Raw genomic sequence first — 19,949 nt, forward strand, 5'->3', positions numbered from 1 at the left:
CATGACTGCCTGTTTCGGTATGCTCAGGCAACAACAAGAAACGAAAGCAAAGACACAACAGAAACATTCTGTGAAAACAGGAAATACGCAGACTCTGTGACTCACAGCCTGCTCCCTTTTAAGGTAGAACGGAAATATCCTAACATCCTCCCCCTTTCCATGTAACCTGTAGTAACTGTGGTTCAACCCAATTGCAACCTTTGTACGTAAACCTTAAGTTGTTCTCTGTTAACAACCTTAGACAACAGATCAGCAGGAATTTCATTTCCTGGCATGTAGGACACCTGAATGAGTCCTTTCTGAATACACTCTCTTGCACAATGTAGCTTAATCTGCAAGTACTTGGTTCTTTGCTTGCAACTCTCCGAGTTCAGCAAAGCCAAACAAGATCTATTGTCTTGATACACTTGTATAGGACATTTCACAGAAACTCTGATATCCTTAAACAGTTGCATCAACCATTCACAATCCATGAGTGAAAATGACAGAGCATTGAGTTCTGCTTCACAGGAACTTAGGCTCAGTGTCATCTGCTTTTTGCACAACCAGTCAAACAGACAGTGGTTGTACATGTAGCATACTCCAGAAGTGCTTGTACCATCCGTGGTGTCACTTCCAAAACTTGCATCTGCAAAGATTTCAAGACCTCCAGTCTTCTGACTGGTGAACCTCAGCCTGTAGTGCAAAGTCCCTTTCAAATAGTGGGCTATGCGCTTCAGAGCTTTCCAATCCTGAACAGTAGGATTGTTAGCATGTCTGCTAAGCAGGTTAGTGCTTACAGCTATGTCAGGTCTTGAACATCTAGCAATGAAATTCAACTTGCCTAGAATGCATCTGTACAGCGTTGTATCAGAAAACGCTTCAGCAGTACTATCTACCTGGTAACCTTGCACCATCGGTGTGTCTGCTGGGTTTGCATCAACCAAATTCAACCTGGTTAATACGTCAGCAATTTTCTGTGTTTGGTGTACCAGAAAATTACCTGCTTGGTCCCTCTCCACCTGCAGAGAAAGATAGTTGGATACCTCACCAAGATCCTTCATGTCAAAGTGCTCCTTCAGCTGAGCTAGGGTGCTTTGGTAGAAAGCCTGATTCTTCCAAAACATCAGAAGATCATCAACAAAACATAAACAATACAGTTTGTTTTGCCCCTCCTCTTTGACAAACACACACGGATCAGCCTTGCCCTGGTGAAAACCTAGAGAAAGCAACGTCTCAGTGAGTTTTGTGTTCCAACACCTGGCACTCTGCTTGAGACCATATAAGGGTTTCTGCAGTTTACAGACCATTCCCTTCTGTATCTGCATCCCATCAGGTGGAAGCATAAAAGCTCCTCGTCCAAAATCCCGTACAAAAAAGCTGTATTAATGTCATGATGGGAAACATGCAGTTTCTCCTTCGCAGCGATCTTGAGCATCAGCCGAATGCTCTCATATTTGACGGTGGGTGAGTAGGTCTCGTGGTAATCCTGTCCTGGTACCTGTGAAAAACCTCTGGCAACCAATCTGGCTTTGTGTCTGACAACCTTGCCATTCTGGTCTGTCTTGGCCTTGAAGACCCATTTGCTGCCAACCAGTCTCATCCCTGGGACTACCGGTACCAGTTCCCAAGTTTGGTTCCTATTCAAGGAATCGACTTCAGCCTTCATGGCATTAAGCCAAGGCTCAGCATCTTTAGAGGTTAACTCCTGAACCTCTTTGAAGCTTGAAGGTTCCCACACCTTCTCTGAGCTACTAAGAACAGCAGTTGCCGTCTTAGCAAACTCATCAGCAAATCTCTTTGGAGGCCTGCCCTTCGTGGGCTTCTGGACTCATCTCCTCTTTCTTAGGAGAAAATGACCAATGGTGAATAGTGGTTCTTCCAGTTCATTGTCAGACGCATCAGATGGTCTGACTGAGGCCTTTGCGCTCTTGTAGTCTGCTGTGTCATCACTGTCACTGACACCAGCAGCAGCGCCGCCCACTGAACTGGAATCCGAACTCTGATCATCATCATCATCCTCAGCTTCCTCTTTTGCCTCAACACCATCTGCCTTTTTTACATCACCTTCACCCTCCTCTGGGTAACTCTGGAAAATTCCCACATTTTCCCCCCACTTAGGATTGTACTCAACACTCCTTGTGAACTTAATGGACTTAGAGTCAGTCATCCATACTCTGTATGCACCTTTTTCGTACCCCATGAACAAACCATGTGCCCCACGCTTCCCAAGCTTGTTGCTCTGTGGGGTGTGTACCCACATGTCAGAACCAAAGATTCTCATGTGCTTGACGTTAGGTTTCTTACCAAACATCTTCTCATAGGGAGTACAACCAATAGGTGATGACAGTCTCCTGTTAAAAGAATAAACAAATGTCGACAGAGCTTCCCCCCAAAACTTCTCAGGGAGGTTTGCATCATGCAACAAGGTTTTCATTCCTTGCAGCAACGTTTGATTTGCTCGCTCCGCAAGCCCATTCATCCATGGCGATCTAGGCGTTGACAAGTCATGCTGGATTCCCTTCTCAGTCAGGAAAGCTTCAAACTGCTGAGAAGTGAACTCCCCGCCCCGATCAGTAAACAGACAGCCGATACGTTTACCGTGAACATTCTCCAACCAAGCACAGAATGCCTTGAACCTAAATGATTGGGTAAGAGAAAAAGGATTAAAGAGAGTGAATTATAAGTAATTGAAATCAGGGGTTGCTGAAAAATTTTAAAACAGGGATGCAGAAAAGGGAGGCATGGGGAAGTCATTGAAATAAGGTTTAAGAAAAAGAGGTTATGAAATTATACGTGTTTATATGTTTGTTTGTCTATGTACTGTTAGTTGTAATGTGTTTTAATTTATGTTGGAAAATCAATAAAAATTTATTTAAAAAAAACAGAATGCCTTGAACCTAGGAAACGCTTGCAATTTCTGCTCGAGCATAAACACATGAATGTACCTAGAAAAAGAATCAATTAGAACCATGAAGTACCTTGCTCCTCCCAAAGAGGGCGCAAGTGGACCAACCAGGTCTGCGTGCACTAGCTGGTAGGGTTTGGAAGCCTGCCTGCTAGACTCCTTGCCTTTTGGAGCAACCTTCACCTTGTTCTCTGCACAAGATACACATTTCATGTGAAACTTACAGGGTTTGATGTTCAAACCTTCAACCAATCCAGGCATCTTGGCCAGCGCCTGCCAAGACAAGTGACAAAATCTTCGATGTGCTTCATGAATACATCCTGCATGAAGAACTTTGTTAGTTTGTGCAACACAACAAGAATCAACATTTGAGACAGCAACAGCATTGTCATCATAAGTTATACAGAATAAGCCATCCATAAACTTTGCATGCAAAATGTCCTCTTTGCCTTTTCTGATGACACAGACGCTCCTCTTGAAGGATATCTCAAAACCACGCCCAGTCAGCTGTGGGACACTAAGCAAATTGTCCGCAGCACCTGGGACAAAAAGTACATCTCTGATGGTAGTGTGCAGACTTGCAAGTTTCACAGTCCCAACTCCTGCAATTTGCAACGTCCTTCCATCAGCCAGGTGGATCTCTCCATCTTGAGGTTTGAAGGAGATAAACAGGTGCTTATCTTTTGATAAATGGCGGCTTGCGCCAGAGTCGACAACAAACCTGGCCTTGGCCTTTAGAGCAGGTTTGCTGGCAAGCAAAATCTTGTTTTCCACCGGCGTGGGCTTTTGCAGCTTGCCCCCCTGCTCCTGGCCATCAGACTTGCCTTTAGCCTTTGGTGAAGCTGTGCCAGCAAACGAAGCCTTGTTTTCCACTGGTGTGGGCTTTTGCAGCTTGCCCCCCTGCTCCTGGCCATCAGACTTGCCTTTAGCCTTTGGTGAAGCTGTGCCAGCAAACGAAGCCTTGTTTTCCACTGGTGTGGGCTTTTGCAGCTTGCCCCCCTGCTCCTGGCCATCAGACTTGCCTTTAGCCTTTGGTGAAGCTGTGCCAGCAAACGAAGCCTTGTTTTCCACTGGCATGGGCTCTTCACCCTCCCTCTGCTTCGGGCCATCTGCAGGCATCTTGCTCTGTTTACCTCTGGCCTTCCGGCCTCTGCAAAGGTGATGACCTTGGTTCCCACGAGAAACAGAGCTCTCAGCTGCCAACTCCTTTGCTCCCCCTGGAGGCTGGAATGCTGCCTGGGATGACGTGACAGTCAGCTCCCCCTGCAGTTTGCAACCGGTGCCCTCAGCATCCCTGCATTCACTCGCATTCTGGGAAACAGCCAGGACCTCCGATGCAGTCAAACTCTGGGCTGGGATGATTGGCAGATGGGCAGCTTTCAAAGCATTCCACATCTCACGTGCAGTCGTATTTCCAGCTAGCGTTTTTATTTCCTCCAGAGAGACGGACAAGACTATTACGTCTATGGCCCTCAAATTCTGGGTTCTCCATCTATCTGTCAGAGTAACTGGAGGGGCTTCAAACACAGTATGCCACACTCCAAACTGACGCAGCAAACTCTCACACCATTTTGCCCAGGTTTGATAATTGTGCCGATTTAACTTTGGGCACTCAGTGGCCTCAGAAGCTTGGAAAAACTCCATTCCAGCTTTTTACTTGAGCCGTGAGTCTTTTATGCCTTCAAAGATGTCTTATCTCGGCAGCCCATCAATCACAAATTCTCTGGCGCCGCTCCCAAATCTATTAGTCTTGCCGGACATCAAAAGCTCTTCCGCGGCATTCAGAAAAGCCTCTGCTTTCGCTTTTCCAACACATACCTCAGCAGTCTGTCGCAGTCTTACTCTCCTGTAAGTGCCGTGAATCTGGGCCCGAAACCTGTTGTTGGGATACTGCCAGGGAGGCAAAGTCCATCATAGCCCCCAAGCCAGCTGCCGGATGATACATCGCCCTCCCGTAGACAGGCAGTATCAGCAATTAGCGACACGAAGCCTCAGAAATAGATTGCCACATTCTTAGGCTGGTGCACACTCTATCAGCAGAATTCACACAGCGAAAGATGCACAGCAGGAGAGCATTTTTCCAAGTTTATTCAGCGTTGATCAGAACAAAGAAAAACATGACTGCCTGTTTTGGTATGCTCAGGCAACAACAAGAAACGAAAGCAAAGACACAACAGAAACATCCTGTGAAAACAGGAAATATGCAGACTCTGTGACTCACAGCCTGCTCCCTTTTAAGGTGGAACGGAAATATCCTAACAGAAACTACAAACATGAGTCTGACCAAACTGCGGGAGGCAGTGCAAGACAGGAGTGCCTGGCGTGCTCTGGTCCATGGGGTCACGAAGAGTCGGACACGACTAAATGACTAAACAACAACAAGCAGCAGCTTTGTCTCCTTCAGTTCATCCTTCTAAAGACAGGCAATGCCACAACGGATGGCCTTCCAGCCTGAGTTTAAATGGGAGAACAAAGACTGTTGTGCCAGCTGATTGTCAGGATTTTACTGAAGCTAAATTAGCAGAGCCACCTATTGCTTCTAACACAGTTGCTTTTAACACACAGTCTCCTGTGACAGATCTGCGCCATGCCGCTAAGGGCAGTGCTGGTTTGAATCTAATGACAGCAGAACTTGCTAATTTCAGTTCCAGTGCCCTATGGTGGTTTATAAAATTAAGACATAGCATACAGGTCTGATTCCACCTCAGACAGTGAGACTTATTCTTCATCACCTGTTGCAGACTGTTTTTTCTCCTTTCCTCCCTCAACTTAAAATTCCTAATGAATTTACTTTACAGCAGTTGCAGAGTTTTGGGGTCAATTCATACGAGTGATTTTCCTTGATACAATGTTTTCACCTACAGGACTTTCCCCAGACGCTGCTGACAGAATAGTGATTTTAAAGTGGCTACATTTGCCTAACACTGGATTTGATATTGCTGTTTGTTATTTGCTTTTTTTCTAAAGAGGAACACGAGTCCCTAATGAGTTCTTCTCTTTCCTATCAGTTTGCATTTACTGATTAACTTGGGATAGTTTATTTTAACCCTCCTAAAGATTCACGCCTAGTTTTAATTCAACAGGTACCCTGGAAATTGGTTTCTGTCCAAAAGCAGGTTCCTATTCAACACCTCTGGAGTGTTTTAACATATAAGGATTCTGAAAATAACTGGCATATTTTTTGCAGCTAATCAGGAAACTGACAGAGACCAGCCTACACTTTCACTGCATTTTGTGATTTTTGTGTGAAGTGGGATATCTTTTTAGCACATTTGGCTAATTCCTATCTTTCTCCTATGCTAGATTTTAATCTACTCTTTGTTTTTGACACTGAAAAATCTCTTGACAAATAGAATTGCACCTTTCTATGCTGCTCATGTTTACTCTCACGGTTGCTCCCATACAAGATTCAAAGATATAATTTCAGAAGGAAATCAACATGCTGATTCTGCTCTGAAATCCTTCTGTCAATTATTTTCTAATGTACTTGAAAGCCATGCATTTATTCATCAGGGAATTATGCAGCTGATAACATAATTTTTTCATTCCTCTGACACAAGCTAAGGATATTGTTGATGGAGGTCCTTCCTGCGCGTTAACTTCTGTTAACTTTACCTTAAATTAACTGTTTCCTGAAGGAAAAGGAAAAAGTCTGGAAGGGACTCAGCAGATTGGGAGATAACATCCCTCTCTGGAAGTTTGTGGTTTTTAATCTGCCTTTTAGTAGGTTCTATGTGGTTTTAATGGATTTTGGTAGGTTTTAGCTCTTCTTCAATTGATTCATGAAGGGACTAGTGAAGATTGGAGACCTGTTTGTTTTTTGTTTTTCGGCTTTATTTGCCTTTTATATGGCATGGATATTTGTCTTTATTGCATCTATGACTGAATTGCAGACAGAGAACTTCATGACACAGCATTTTTGTGGATAAGGAAGGTCAGCTACTTTATAAATCCTCATAAATCTTGAGAACCTGGTGATAAAGCATTGTGGTGGGGGGGGGGGAGTGAAGAGTAATGGTCTTTACAAGACTCCAAAAAAGAAAATTAGAACAAACTAACCATGTCAAACAAATTAAACAAGGCAAGGCTATCAAATTATTTCTCTGTTGATCAAACCCCTTAATGCAGGAAAGTACTACTACTCTGTCACAACGAATACCTCTCCCCTCAAAAATAGAGTAAAACAGACCACCATATGTGTATGTGATTATTGCTCTGAATTAAAGAGAATTAAAGAGAGAGGTCCAATGCAAATACTTTTCCTGATGCAGCGCTAGGATTCAATATTGCAAACAGAACATGTTATCAAGGTTTACGTATTGCAGGATATTTTGCAAGCACATCTTGACCCCATAACTTACATTTAATTAAAAAGGGCCACGACTTCCCAGAAGCAGCCTCCACAAGCCCTCCCTCTTTTTCACAATGCTTGGTTTCTTCATACAGATGGCACACCCACCAGAGTCTCTTTAAACCACCACATAAAGGGTCAAGTCTCCATAGGGGTGAAAATTAGCCAACGAAAAAGTGCACCAGACAAGCCTTCTGCTGCTCCCAGAGAGGTGACTGAAGTAAAGGCAATTTAGGCTTACCAGGAATGTAAGTAAACGTTTTTGTTCATAGAATCATAAAATGTAGAGTTGGAAGGAGCTCCAAGGGTCATCTAGTTATCCCAACAAAGTCTCTCAGCCAATTTGAAACCATACTGGACCCTGCTTCGTTTGCAAATGTGCTAGAACCTAAATAAAAAACACATAGCAAACTGAGGTTCTGTCCCCGCCCCATGGTAGAAAGTACCCGATATATTTCTTTTTTACAAAAACCGGCCGTCTCCTGCTTAAGTAGGTAGGCGCAAACAGCTCGAGGCAGCCTCACCTGCGACCGCAGACTCATCCGCAAGACTGCGAAGCTCCTTTTAACACCAGCGCGACTCCTCCCTAGCAGACGCTTCGTGCATGAGGCTACCTTCACCGGCAGCCTGCTGCGAACAGCAGCAGCCGAGCCCCTCGGAAGGAAGCGCCGGTGAGGATCTCTGGTGGCCGATACCCATTCCTTCTCCTTCTCCTTCTTCCGCTAGCGACGGACGAGGTAACCGCAGAGGTGAGGCAGAAGGGCGCAGGGAGCTCCCCAGTCCCCCTGCGAAGCGCCCACGTGAGGAGCTGAGGACGTCCCGTGTGAAGGAAGCTCGGCGCGCAGAAGAGCCTGAGAGGAGGCGAGGCGAGCGGAGCAGGGCGGGAGAGCGGTTGATGGGGGGGGGGGGAGGCGAGGGAACGGTGGAGCGGCTGTGGAGCTGAGCAACTCTGAGAGAGCTGCTACGTCACTCAGTCGCCCTCCCCCAACACACACAACTAGGGGACCTCCAGGTGTTTGGGACCCTGGCGTCTGTCAACTTCTACCCAACCTTCATTCCTTTCCCCAAGCCCTCAGGAGCACTCAGCCTTCTAGCACAGCCTTGGCTCTTCCCTTCCTTATTCTCCCATGTAGTGCCTTTTCCTATTGTGAAGGGGAGATTCACTTCAGGGCTCCCCCAGAATGCCCCATTGGGGGACTTCTGCTGGGTGGTGCTGAAGAGCCCACCAGAGGCACCTGGCCCACCCACGTGCTCTGAGGACAGAAAATGGAACTCTGTGCTACTTGGGTGCTGCTGGCTTCACTCTGAAGCTAGGAGGACAAGTTGGGGGGGGGACTTTTCTATCCTATCTAGCCCATTGCAAAGAGGAACTACACTGTTAAGTCTCCAGCCCTGAACTTAAGACATAGTGGGCACCTGCACCCAGGGGGTGCCACATGCTGGGGGAAGGCAGGCACATGTGCCAGAGGAGTGTTTACCTGGGAGTAAGCTTCCTTTTGCACAGTAGCACTTGCTCTTGAGTAAATATGCAGAAGGCAGCACTGTGAATAGGATTAATATGATTTTGGATATGAGGTCCAAGCTATGCTTCTAGGCAGAAGAAATTTACTGGGTTACCATTCAGTACCTGCTCCATGGTGATAGTTACAACATCCTGGCACATTTGCTCACAGTACTGTGTGCCTGCTGCACGTCCCCTCAATCAGCTGGACTCTACATATTGTTCTACCATCTGTGGTGCAGAGAACTATTTTCACAGCCTCAGGCGAGACATGTGATGTAGATTGGCTGGTGTAGTTCTTGGGCAAGATAATTTGATTGTATTGCTAGTATCTCTAGAACAGGAGGAATATTTAGCAGCTCACAACTGGTTTTTCTGGAATGAAGAGATGCTTCAAGTTTTTTTTGAGGAGTCTACAGTTTGTGGTAGAAAGGGTTTCACATTGTTTTATTCTTTTTCTTTAAAAAAAACCCAGGACATTATTAGTGTGAATAAATGCTACATACAACTATGACATACTCTACATGCCTTAAGTATCTGATGGAAGAATGGATTTTTCTTGAATATCTCCCATATGTGATCATCTGTTCGGTAGTGCTGGTGTTTATCAACATCCTGTTATTTTTTACAATTCCTGCATGTGTACTGCTGCTTCTTTACCTTTCTTCTTTGGTCCTCTTCATCTATGAGAGGACACATAAACTAAAAGAAGCTTATTCCAGTAAAGCATGGGATGGTGCACGACTAATTATAACATTCATGTGGGATAGACTTGGAAGATATTTGAATGGTAAGCATGTTTCATCTTCATCTTCTGATTTGTATGTTGCCTTGCCTTAATTAAAACCTCGCTCAAGGCAACTTACAACATGAGAATATTTACCATAATTACAAACATAACAAAACTAGTTATCAATGTTTAGCGCTGCTCAGCCCTTGCCACCAGGCAATCGCTCATGTGCAGGGCAGGGGTGAGGTGAAGGAGGGTCAAGAGTATTGTCTGCGTTCTCTTGCAGCCAGGTGTTGCGTGCTGGGTGGGAAAGGGATGCAGAGAGTGCCCTTCACCCTCTGCTCCCCAGACCTTGCCACCGCTGTGTCGGCACTCACACAATGGGTAGGGGCAGGGCGTGGATAGTGTGTCATTTGAGAGTTCACAACCCCCCAAATTGTGGTTTCGGGGCAATGGCCCCCTTGGCACCTCACACTACACCACTGGAATCTACTATAGTTCAGTTACCCATTCAGAGTTACTTAATTTGAAATAACAACCCTTTTGCACTTTGTATTCCAAACAGGTTACGAACTACATGGCATAGAAAACCTACCAGATGGACCAGGCCTTATAATATTTTACCATGGAGCAATTCCTATAGATTATGGTTACTTTATATCCAAACTTTTTCTTCTGAAGCGCCAAAGTTGCTATACAGTAGCTGATCGTTGTGTTTTCAAACTTCCAGGTGATGTTCTTTGTTAATTTAAAACTGATTTCAGGTAATGTGTGTAATGCTAAAATATACCCCATTTTCCCCCAAATGGTGTTAGGAAGCTTTAGCCTTTTGCAGCATCAGTTTCCTAGGGAGGAGCGGTTAATGGAGACACAGGTTAGTAGGTTGCTAACCACCAGCCATCAAAAGTTTTCTCTGCTCGTTTCAGGAAGCATTGCCTAGTCCTCAGTGGTCATGAAAAAGCATCTTATATCATTAAATTAAAGAAACGAACAGAGGGAGTTAGAATCTGCTGGATGAGGCCAATGGCCCATCTACTCCAGCATCCTGTTCTCACAGTGGCCAGTCAGGTGCCTAAGAGAAGATCCAAGCTTGTGCAGGATCACTCTCCCCACTTGTGATTTCTAGAAACTGGCAAGATTTTATCTATTATCAAAATGGCAAAATCTATAAATTTCTCTCTGCTTAGCATCAGGGGTAATGATGTTTACACTGGCTAGATAAGTCATTCATTAGATTAGGCAGTTTTAATGCCTAGCATTAAATATCTGAAGCACAAGATTCAGTGTTGTGAGTATGGGGGTTTAGCCTGCTTGATGCCTGAGTCCCTTCTGAGTTCCCGGGGTCCTAGATCCAGCAAGGGTTAAAATGAAGGATTCCATTGTTGAACTAGCTGGGCAAGCTTTTTGATGAGTTAATGGCCCTTAGTGTAGCAAGGGAAATTGCTCTATGCCAGAGAGCAAATTGGTGGGTCCTTGGCCAATGGAAAACAAGCCTTTAATGAAAGGTTCTATGCCAGGTCATGTGACTGAGTGGACTGGGCTTAAGATCCAGTCTAAGTTCCCCGCTCCCCATCCCACCACATGCTCAGAACACCCTTTTTGGGGTGACTTTCAAAAGCCTTTCCTCAATCAGTCTCAGTTCAGCCAGGATGAGCAAGTTATGCTGGCATATCTTCAGCTGAGCCAGGTTTGGGGCTGTTTATTTGTTTATGTCTTCTTGTTTATATTTTATAGGTTTAAAAAACTTATGGGCTGTAATGTGGCTTTTACCTGGTACACAGCAAGAGTGTGTAAATGTTCTAAAAAATGGTCATCTGCTGGGACTTTCACCAGGGGGAGCTCGAGAAGCACTATTTAGTGATAAATCATACAAACTTGTATGGAAAAATCGGAAAGGTTTTGCTCAAGTGGCTATAGATGCCAAAGTGGTAAGTACTATTCATATATGATTATACATTTGGACACTTCTGAATGCATATATGTTATCAAACAAAATAAGAAGCTAAACAGCTAGAAGACATGTTATGTTTTTTAACATAAAAATGTTGTTAATCAATAATCTAAAATTATAATTTTCATGTGCATGGGATTCACTTAATATAACTAAGATCCATGCTGTAAAATGAAGTAATAGCGATCTACCAAACAATTATATTTAAACTGTTACCTGTGGTTATGCCTGTTATCTGCAGAGAAGATCCAAGATGCCCAAGTATCAGTCTGTAACTGATTTCAGGGCTCGAGGCCACTGTCCTTCTGAAGTAATTTGATTATTAAGAGGATTAGGACTTGTGCTGGTCCTTCCATTTGCATTAATTCTCATTTCTCGGTCTATAAGATCCACCTTGTGAAGATAAATCTCCAGTCTCTAAAAGAATCTTTTGAGGATTTTTCCCATGTAAATATCACATAAATTAATGATTGCTGCATGCAAGCACTACTATTGCGACCTCTGTTTTCTTCAGAATAAAAGGAAGACTACAAGGCACTAGTTAAATTTCAAACTTCAGCTCTGAATATCTTTATTGACTTAATTAAACTTTCTGAGTAAGTGATATGCTTTTTAGCAAGGCAACTTAAAATATTTGAACCTATGTACATTTTATAGTTAATATGGTACAGTACAGAGAAACTATGGCCCTCCAGTTGTTTAGTTGAATTCTAACTTCTACAAGCCCCACCCTGCGTGGTCAGAGGTCAGGGTGGATGGGAGTTGTGGACCATCAACATATGGAAGGCCACATCTTCCTGGTCCTACACACAGCTGTTCTGTACATTTCAGAGTTAAATAGTGGCACACTAGAAATTCAAATTAAATCCAGACATGTGGAAAATTAAGCATCTTAAAAAAGTATCTTTCTGCTTCAAGAAGTGCTTTGAGCGGTGAGAAATAACTGATTAAAACATACCCATTTGGAATACTGTAAAAAGGTATGATATAATTCTGCAGAAGTCCGGCCCTTTGGAATCCCATTCTAGTGCGGGAGAGAAAAAAATGGTAAAACATTTTAAATGAAAACAATGGGTCTTAATTGCATTTTATTGTCTTCTGCTCTTGAAAGTCAGGAAGTGCTAATATTGACTGAATCTAGAAAATTACAACTACCCGATAGACAAAGATCATCATATTTTTAAAGGATATTTCCATTTCATAATTAAAAGATTGATTCTTGTTTTTTTAAAAAAGTATGTTGCAACATGAAGCCTAGTAGTATTTGTACAGTCATACCTCGGGTTACAGATGCTTCAGGTTGTGTGTTTTCGGGTTGCGCACCACGCCGAACCCAGAAGTACCGGAACGGGTTACTTCCGGGTTTCGGCGCTCGCCCATGCGCAGACGCTCAAAATGACATCACATGCACGCGCAGAAGCGGCGAATTGCGACCCTCACAAGCGCAAACGCGGCGCTGCAGGTTGTGAACGCTGTGGGTTGCGAAGGTGCCTCCTGCACTTTTCACGTTTGCAACCCGAGCGTCCACTGTATTGTAAACTGCCCTGTGATCTTTGGATGGACAGTATAGAAATTTCATAGATAATAATAATAAATAATAGTATCAAGTTAGAATGGAGAGAAGTTTTTTCGTTAAAGAGAGCACAGGTTATAACAAATAAAGGTATCATGTACACTTCAGCCACTGATGTTAAGTTTTACCAGTTTTGCAAAACTTGCTTCAAAACATGAGAAAGCCACACTATAAAAGAGGTGTTTGCTAATATGCCATGGGAAATGTTTGTGTGTCATCAGTTCTATTAAAAATGACAGTCTGTCTCAGGATATCCAGCATTCACTGTACATGCTACCTTCTCTATCTTTTAGCTGTCGAAAGTCTCGCATTGCCACCTTAGCTGACTTCTTGTTGCCATAGCCTCAACTACCAGAGTAACCTGGGAGGATGCAGGCATTTGTTTCTGAAAATAATATATGACCTGTAAAAAAAGGCCCAAGCTGTTCACCATTTCCCTATTTTTCACATATTTCTAAACAACAAAAATCCCCTGTGCTGCAAACAGAACAATCTGACAATCCAAAAGCAACACAATAGGCTAATAATATGATTACAACACTTTTATATTACTACTGAATTGTATCTTAATTTACAATCAGATAACATACAATATATACATGGTGACACCAACTAATATGAGTTAAGAAAATGTCCCAAAGCAAGGGATTTTTTGGCTAGTATAACATCACAAAGAATCACTCAAGCTTGAGGCAACATGCCTTCCAAGGTAAGTGTAAAGTCAGGCAAAGCACAACATATGCAGTGTTTTGCAGGGAATTTGTTGAAGCATGTTGGTGCTCCAAAAACAGCAGTCAGATTGTCACATATCTACGGCATGGTCTTCATATGACAAATTGTTACATAAAATGTCTACCTTAGGAACACGCATTACCTGACCAAAAGAGCCAAGGCTCCCCACCCACATGAAGAGGGCGGGATATTATTCCTGCTCCTTTATCTAGTCTAGCAATGCAAGTTTCATGTGATGTCATCACATTAGCAAGTTTTGCAACCTCTTGGCCAACCTTTGCAGAACGAGGGAACTTGCAACATGCCATATCATGTCTTTGAGCCTCAATGTGCAGTTTATAGAAGCTTTAGAAGGGGAAGAAGAATAAAAAAGAGAAGAGAAAGTAGAACTTTTGGTGAGGAGAGTAAAACAAGACTCTGAAAAGGGTCAATAAGTTGAGCTTAAATCCTGTCAAGACAGAAGCACTGTGGGTGAGCCATTCCTGTGTTTGGGAGACTGGTTGTGTTTTGGATAGGATTGCAGTTCTGCTACATATTCTGGGGGGTACTTCAAGATCCAGCTAGGGTAGGAGTGATTTTTATCCACTTCTGTTGGTCTGTTGTCTGTGACCGTTCCTGAATTGGGATAGCTTGACTACAATTTTGAAACATTGGCAATTTTGACTATATAATATTGTAATGCACTATTTGTAGGACTACCCTTGAGGTTGGTTCAGAAATTGCAGCAAGTGCAGATTTCTAGAGCCTGGTTGCTGGCATCTAACAGTTGTGTTGAGGAAGCCACTGGCTACTAGTATGGTACCAAGTAGGACTGAGCAATATCTGGTTTTCAATATTGCGATATTTCACCAGCTAAACATTTGTTATATACTGATCTATCACAATGTATGAAATAAGGATGCAGCTATGTAGAGGCTTCATGATTTCCCCCGCATTGTGATTTTTGCGTAGCGCATGCACACACACACATTATTATTCGCAATATATTGCCAGGTCAAATATATTTTGGAGCCAAGGTAGACTGTAAGAGTGGTTTGCCAGCTGGGTGGGAACTTACAGAATTCCTTTCTGGTAGCATCAGCTACCTGTGTGTATATTTATTCTCAAGATAAAGACTGAACTCTAAATATGCTAACTTAAACTATCATTTTTTCTCTCCTCCCTTAGCCCATCATTCCAATGCATACACAAAATGTTCGGGAAGGGTTTAGGATCTTTGGACGAACAAGTAAGGCATGCAGATATTTAGCTTGTACTTTTAAAATGTTGTGTTCTCCAGCCTGCAGCTCAGTGCCTGCTTCAAAAGACTTGCATAGAACTTCCTTACACATGAAAATAAATCCTGTTCATTAAACAGAGTGGGGAAGCTTTTGCTAATGCGTTTGTTGGAGCAGCAAGCTCACATGCATGCTAGGAGCTTCATGGTGGGTCTGGACATTTGTTGTAATTTTGGTACTAATGTGGACTTCTAGTTTTAACTTAAAATCTTTAAAAACTATTCCTTATCCTTAAGTACTGGGAGTCATCACATCTTGGCTATGGGCAGAGTCAATTAGTCAGGATAACACAGGCAGGGCTAGGAAGCTTTTCCAACCAGCCCTGGACCTCACTGTTGAGCTCACCAGAAGAAGATAACAGCCAGTGTTTTCTTTTCGCTTCCCTTCCCTTTAATTCGAAGGTGTTTAATGCAGAAACATTCTTCTCAGGAAAGAGAATAAGCAGAATATACTGCATGGCTCCACCACTTTCTCCTCACAGCTGAGAAAGGTGTTTTCTTGGGGCACAAGCCAAGTGCTCAAGTGGCTTTCTGCCTCCTTCTGCCAGCCCACACTTGCAGGGAACAAGCCAGCCTCAATACAAAGTGGCCAATAGGTTCTCTTTCCCTCCTTTGTCCTAAGCAGGGAATGAACCGCTGAGTAAGGGAGCCAGCTGGTTGGCCATCTTTTGCATTACCTCAGCAGCCACAAAAACCTCATCTCATAGCACCTAGTGCCCATGGATGCACATAGAGCAGAGGAAATTAGTGGGTAATTCCCTTAAAAAGTTGGGAGAGAGCTCTCTTGTTTTACACCTTTATTTTTAAACTAAAAACTATGAAAAGCAACAAAGTTGGCTTCTGCCTGCTTTACCTCGTTACCTGAAAGAGGCAGAGCCCAAACACTTTGGAGAAAGATAGCTCATTCTCTCTCCTTCTGGACAAGCAAATTCTCTTTTACCTTATGTGATATGGGACTGGAATGTGGCAAGAGCTAAATAGTAGTACTGCTATTGATCTCGGCGGAATATAGCTTTGAAGAGTTTAGTATCAATTAAAGCTCTAGCTAAAACCTTTATAGCAGGGGTCAGAAAACCTTTTCTGCAGGGGGCCGGTCCCCTGTCCCTCTGACCTTGTGGGGGGCTGGACTATATTTTGAAAAATAATAATGAACAAATTCCTATGCCCCACAAATAACCCAGAGATGCATTTTAAATAAAAGTATACATTCTACTCATGTAAAAACACACTGATTCCCGGACCGTCTGCCAGTTGGATTTAGGTGATTGGGCCGTATCCGGCCCCTGGGCCTTAGATTGCCTACCCATGCTTTATAGCTTTTTGAGCTTAAACATACATGATTTGAATGTACAAAAGTATTAAAGATGTGTATAAACCTGTGCCTTTGGAATAGGATTGATAAGATTCAGATTAAAAATGAATGTACATATGGATATCCCAAAAACATTGAATTCAGAAAATGGTCTCAGGTATGCAGAACCCTTCACATATGTACAATGCTGCATATTTACCAACAGATGTTGTTTTAATTTCTGAAGAGCTACTTTCTTGATCTGCAATGGAAGCTGTAAACCTTAATTAGAAGTCTTTCTGGGTGCAGGCACAGCAGTGAATTTAAATCCACAAGGACTCCCTCAGTAACTTCCAACAGGATGCTTTTGTGTGCTCATTGAAGTAAACAGCAAAACCCTTGTAATCAGAGTACATCAATATATGTATCCCAGCAGTGGAGCAATGGAGTGATCCTAGTGAAAAGAATTTTTAGATTAAAAAAAATGATTTTCCTTATTTTTTTCTTCCAACATAAAGGGCACTCACATTTTTTTAACAGAAAGAAAACTGATATCTGGCTTGTTTCTTTTTTGCCCTCTGGATTTTAAAAAGGATTCACTAAGTGGTGTTTTGAATTTCTTCGGGTGCCTTTTCTTCCTCCATATGGTGGATTTCCAGTCAAATTTCGTACATATATTGGTAAACCCATTCCATATGATCCAAATATAACAGCTCCAGAGTTAGCAACAAAGGTATGTTTTCTGCTAAACCAATATAAAACACCAGCAATACTGTTTCATTATAAATGTGCACTCAAAATATTCCTATTTAAGAGAAATGAGTTGTTAGCTTTAATAGCTGGTAATACATTTACTAAGCCCTCTATTAAAACAGTTTGAAAAGAGAAAGCGTTTTTCTAAAAACATGTAGGCTGCAATGCAGTATTGTCACCTTTAGAACTATATTGCTAAGCCATTTGGAGGTTAGAGCATTATTAAACATAGGCTCAAGTCCTAGAATTCTAGTTTTATTTGTACATGACTATTGCAGCCTTTTATTTATTTGAAAATAATATCTATATTTGTTTGAACAGAGAGAATCTGTCACAAGGTTTATGTCAGGAGTGGGTAGAAAATTGAAACTGACCATGATCTGTCATCTGGGCATCTAGTACCTAGTGCTGGTTGCTATGATTTTCTTGCAAGGAAAGTTGGTCTGATCAAGCAAGGCATTTATTTTGTTCTTGATGAACAGTGTGTGTGTGTGTGTGTGTGTGTGTGTGTGTGTGTGTATGGTGACTTGACAAAGATTAGGTTGACCCTCATTTTTAGCTCCTGAGTATGCATACGTTATTTGCAAATCAAAATGTGTTGAACTTTCAAATACTTATTGATTAGAGAAACTTGAGATGGTGTTTTTTAAATAAATAAATAAACAGATAGTGTTATTGTTTAAATAGCATTAGTTCAATGTGGCTTATTCTACTCAGTTCCTATGACACTGGACAGTATATGATACAATATTGATGTTCATGTTTAATAGCCTGTAATAAGGTTATCAGTTAGGCATGTTGTGGTTGTTTAGTCGTTTAGTCGTGTCCGACTCTTCGTGACCCCATGGACCAGAGCACGCCAGGCACCTCTGTCCTCCACTACCTCCCGCAGTTTGGTCAAACTCATGCTGGTAACCTCGAAAACACTGTCCAACCATCTCGTCCTCTGTCGCACCCTTCTCCTTGTGCCCTCCATCTTTCCCAGCATCAGTGTCTTCTCCAGGGATTCTTCTCTTCTCATGAGGTGGCCAAAGTACTGGAGCCTCAGCTTCACGATCTGTCCTTCCAGTGAGCACTCAGGGCTGATTTCATTAAGAATGGATGCGTTTGATCTTCTTGCAGTCCATGGGACTCTCAAGAGTCTTCTCCAGCACCATAATTCAAAAGCATCAATTCTTCGGCAATCAGCCTTCTTGATGGTCCAGCTCTCACTTCCATACATCACTACTGGGAAAACCATGGCTTTAACTATACGGACCTTTGTTGGCAAGGTGACGTCTCTACTTCTCAAGATGCTGTCTAGGCCTGTCATTGCCCTTCTCCCAAGAAGCAGGCGTCTTTTAATTTCGTGGCTGCTATCACCATCTGCAGTGATCATGGAGCCCAAGAAAGTAAAATCTCTCACTGCCTCCATTTCTTCCCCTTCTATTTGCCAGGAGGTGAATGTTAGGCATGTTAGGAATGTTAGGCATGTTACTTGACTACAATTGCCATAATCTCTACTCACCAGCTAAACTGGCTGGTGCTGAGAGTTGCAATCCAATAACTTCTGGAGGGCATTGGTTACCCCTGAATTAGGGTGAGGCCAGATCCTAGTCGTCATCCCCATGAGCTGAAGGAGTTCAAATGAGGAATCATTGTTTGTATATAAATTTGTAGACTTCATATGCATTTCACTATAATTTTTCAGGTGGATTAATTTACATGCCCATGGAGCTGTAGTAGTGAGATGCATAACTTTCCCCTCTTTTCCTCATTTTCAGAGCAAGGCAGCACTCCAGGCATTAATTCAAAGACACCAGCAAATTCCTGGAAATATCTATGATGCTTTAATGGAAAGATTTCACAAAGAGAAGAAAAAACCCTGAAATGAATTATTAGTAAATTTCAGCAGTTTTTTCTCTAATCAAATATATAAACTTTGTCTCAAATAACTTCAACAATTCCTCCACATTAACACTGAGTATAAATGATCTGCAAAAGGACGTTATGTACTGAAAACAGAGATGATTTATGTACTTTTGTAACCCAATAAAATATTTAATTAAAAAAAATTTTTGAAAGAAAAATTCGGTCTGTGTCCACACGAAGTCTCTCATCTGTGACCATATATCAAAATAATATTTCATAGTTCTTTTCTCGTTATGATTTCATTAATGTGCACCCAGTTCCATATCTTCCATTTCCTGTTGTGTTTACTGTGGTTTTCCATCCTGATTTTTTTAAAGTCCTTCCATTTACACTTCTTCCATTCTTTTTCCACAAAAATCCCCAGTCTTGAGGTAACACCTGGCCAGATGCACCTATAGGATGCACCGTCCCATAAGGCGCACCTAGTTTTTTGGGGGGGGGAATAAAGGGGGAAATTATTATTTTCCCCAGGCGCGGGGCTGGGGCGGGGGAAGCCCAAGCTTCCCCCGACCCCAGCCCCCAGAACAGGCAACTCTCTGCAAGCCGCAGGAGCCCAGTGCCGGGCTCCCATGCCTTGCGGAGAGCTGCACCCAGCCTGGGCGCACTGAGCTCCCGCGCCTTGCGGAGAGCTGCACGAAGTCTGGGCACGCTGAGCTCAGCGCGCCCAGCCTTCGGCTTGCGGAGATCTGCGCAAAGCCTGGAGAGGAAGAGGGGTCGGTGCGCACCGACCGCTCTCGCTCTCCAGGCTTCAGCGAAAGCCTGCATTTGCCCCATAGGACGCACACACATTTCCCCTTCATTTTTGGAGGGGAAAAAGTGCATCCTATGGGTCGAAAAATACGGTATATAAAATTTTGTATTTTCATGATTCAGTTATCCATTTTTCAATTCCATGAAAGGGTTTATGTACATGTGAGGATGTGTGTTCTAAGAAAGTGTGTGTGTGTGTGCACGCGCAAGAATGTCATTTTATGCCTTATGCGTTTAAAAGCA

At 42.9% G+C, this 19,949-nt stretch overlaps 1 protein-coding gene across 2 annotated transcripts; it reads left to right on the forward strand.

Annotated features, from left to right (window-relative positions):
* The first annotated feature begins 8,120 nt into the window (after window positions 1–8,120).
* Window positions 8,121–19,115, forward strand: LOC128417455 (transmembrane protein 68-like). Of its 2 annotated transcripts, XM_053396136.1 has the most exons (6): window positions 8,123–9,529; window positions 10,035–10,199; window positions 11,204–11,397; window positions 14,893–14,953; window positions 16,886–17,025; window positions 18,809–19,115. In XM_053396136.1, exons 1-6 carry the CDS (start codon window positions 9,235–9,237, stop codon window positions 18,911–18,913), a joined length of 960 nt encoding a protein of 319 aa, XP_053252111.1. In that variant the 5' UTR covers window positions 8,123–9,234; the 3' UTR covers window positions 18,914–19,115. The 2 variants fall into 2 exon arrangements, with proteins under 2 accessions (XP_053252112.1, XP_053252111.1); XM_053396137.1 differs by lacking the exon at window positions 16,886–17,025 and having other exon boundaries at window positions 8,121–9,529.
* The last annotated feature ends 834 nt before the right edge of the window (window positions 19,116–19,949 follow it).

Source organism: Podarcis raffonei, chromosome 7, assembly GCF_027172205.1.
Source record: "Podarcis raffonei isolate rPodRaf1 chromosome 7, rPodRaf1.pri, whole genome shotgun sequence".
In the NCBI taxonomy this organism is placed as follows: domain Eukaryota; kingdom Metazoa; phylum Chordata; class Lepidosauria; order Squamata; family Lacertidae; genus Podarcis; species Podarcis raffonei.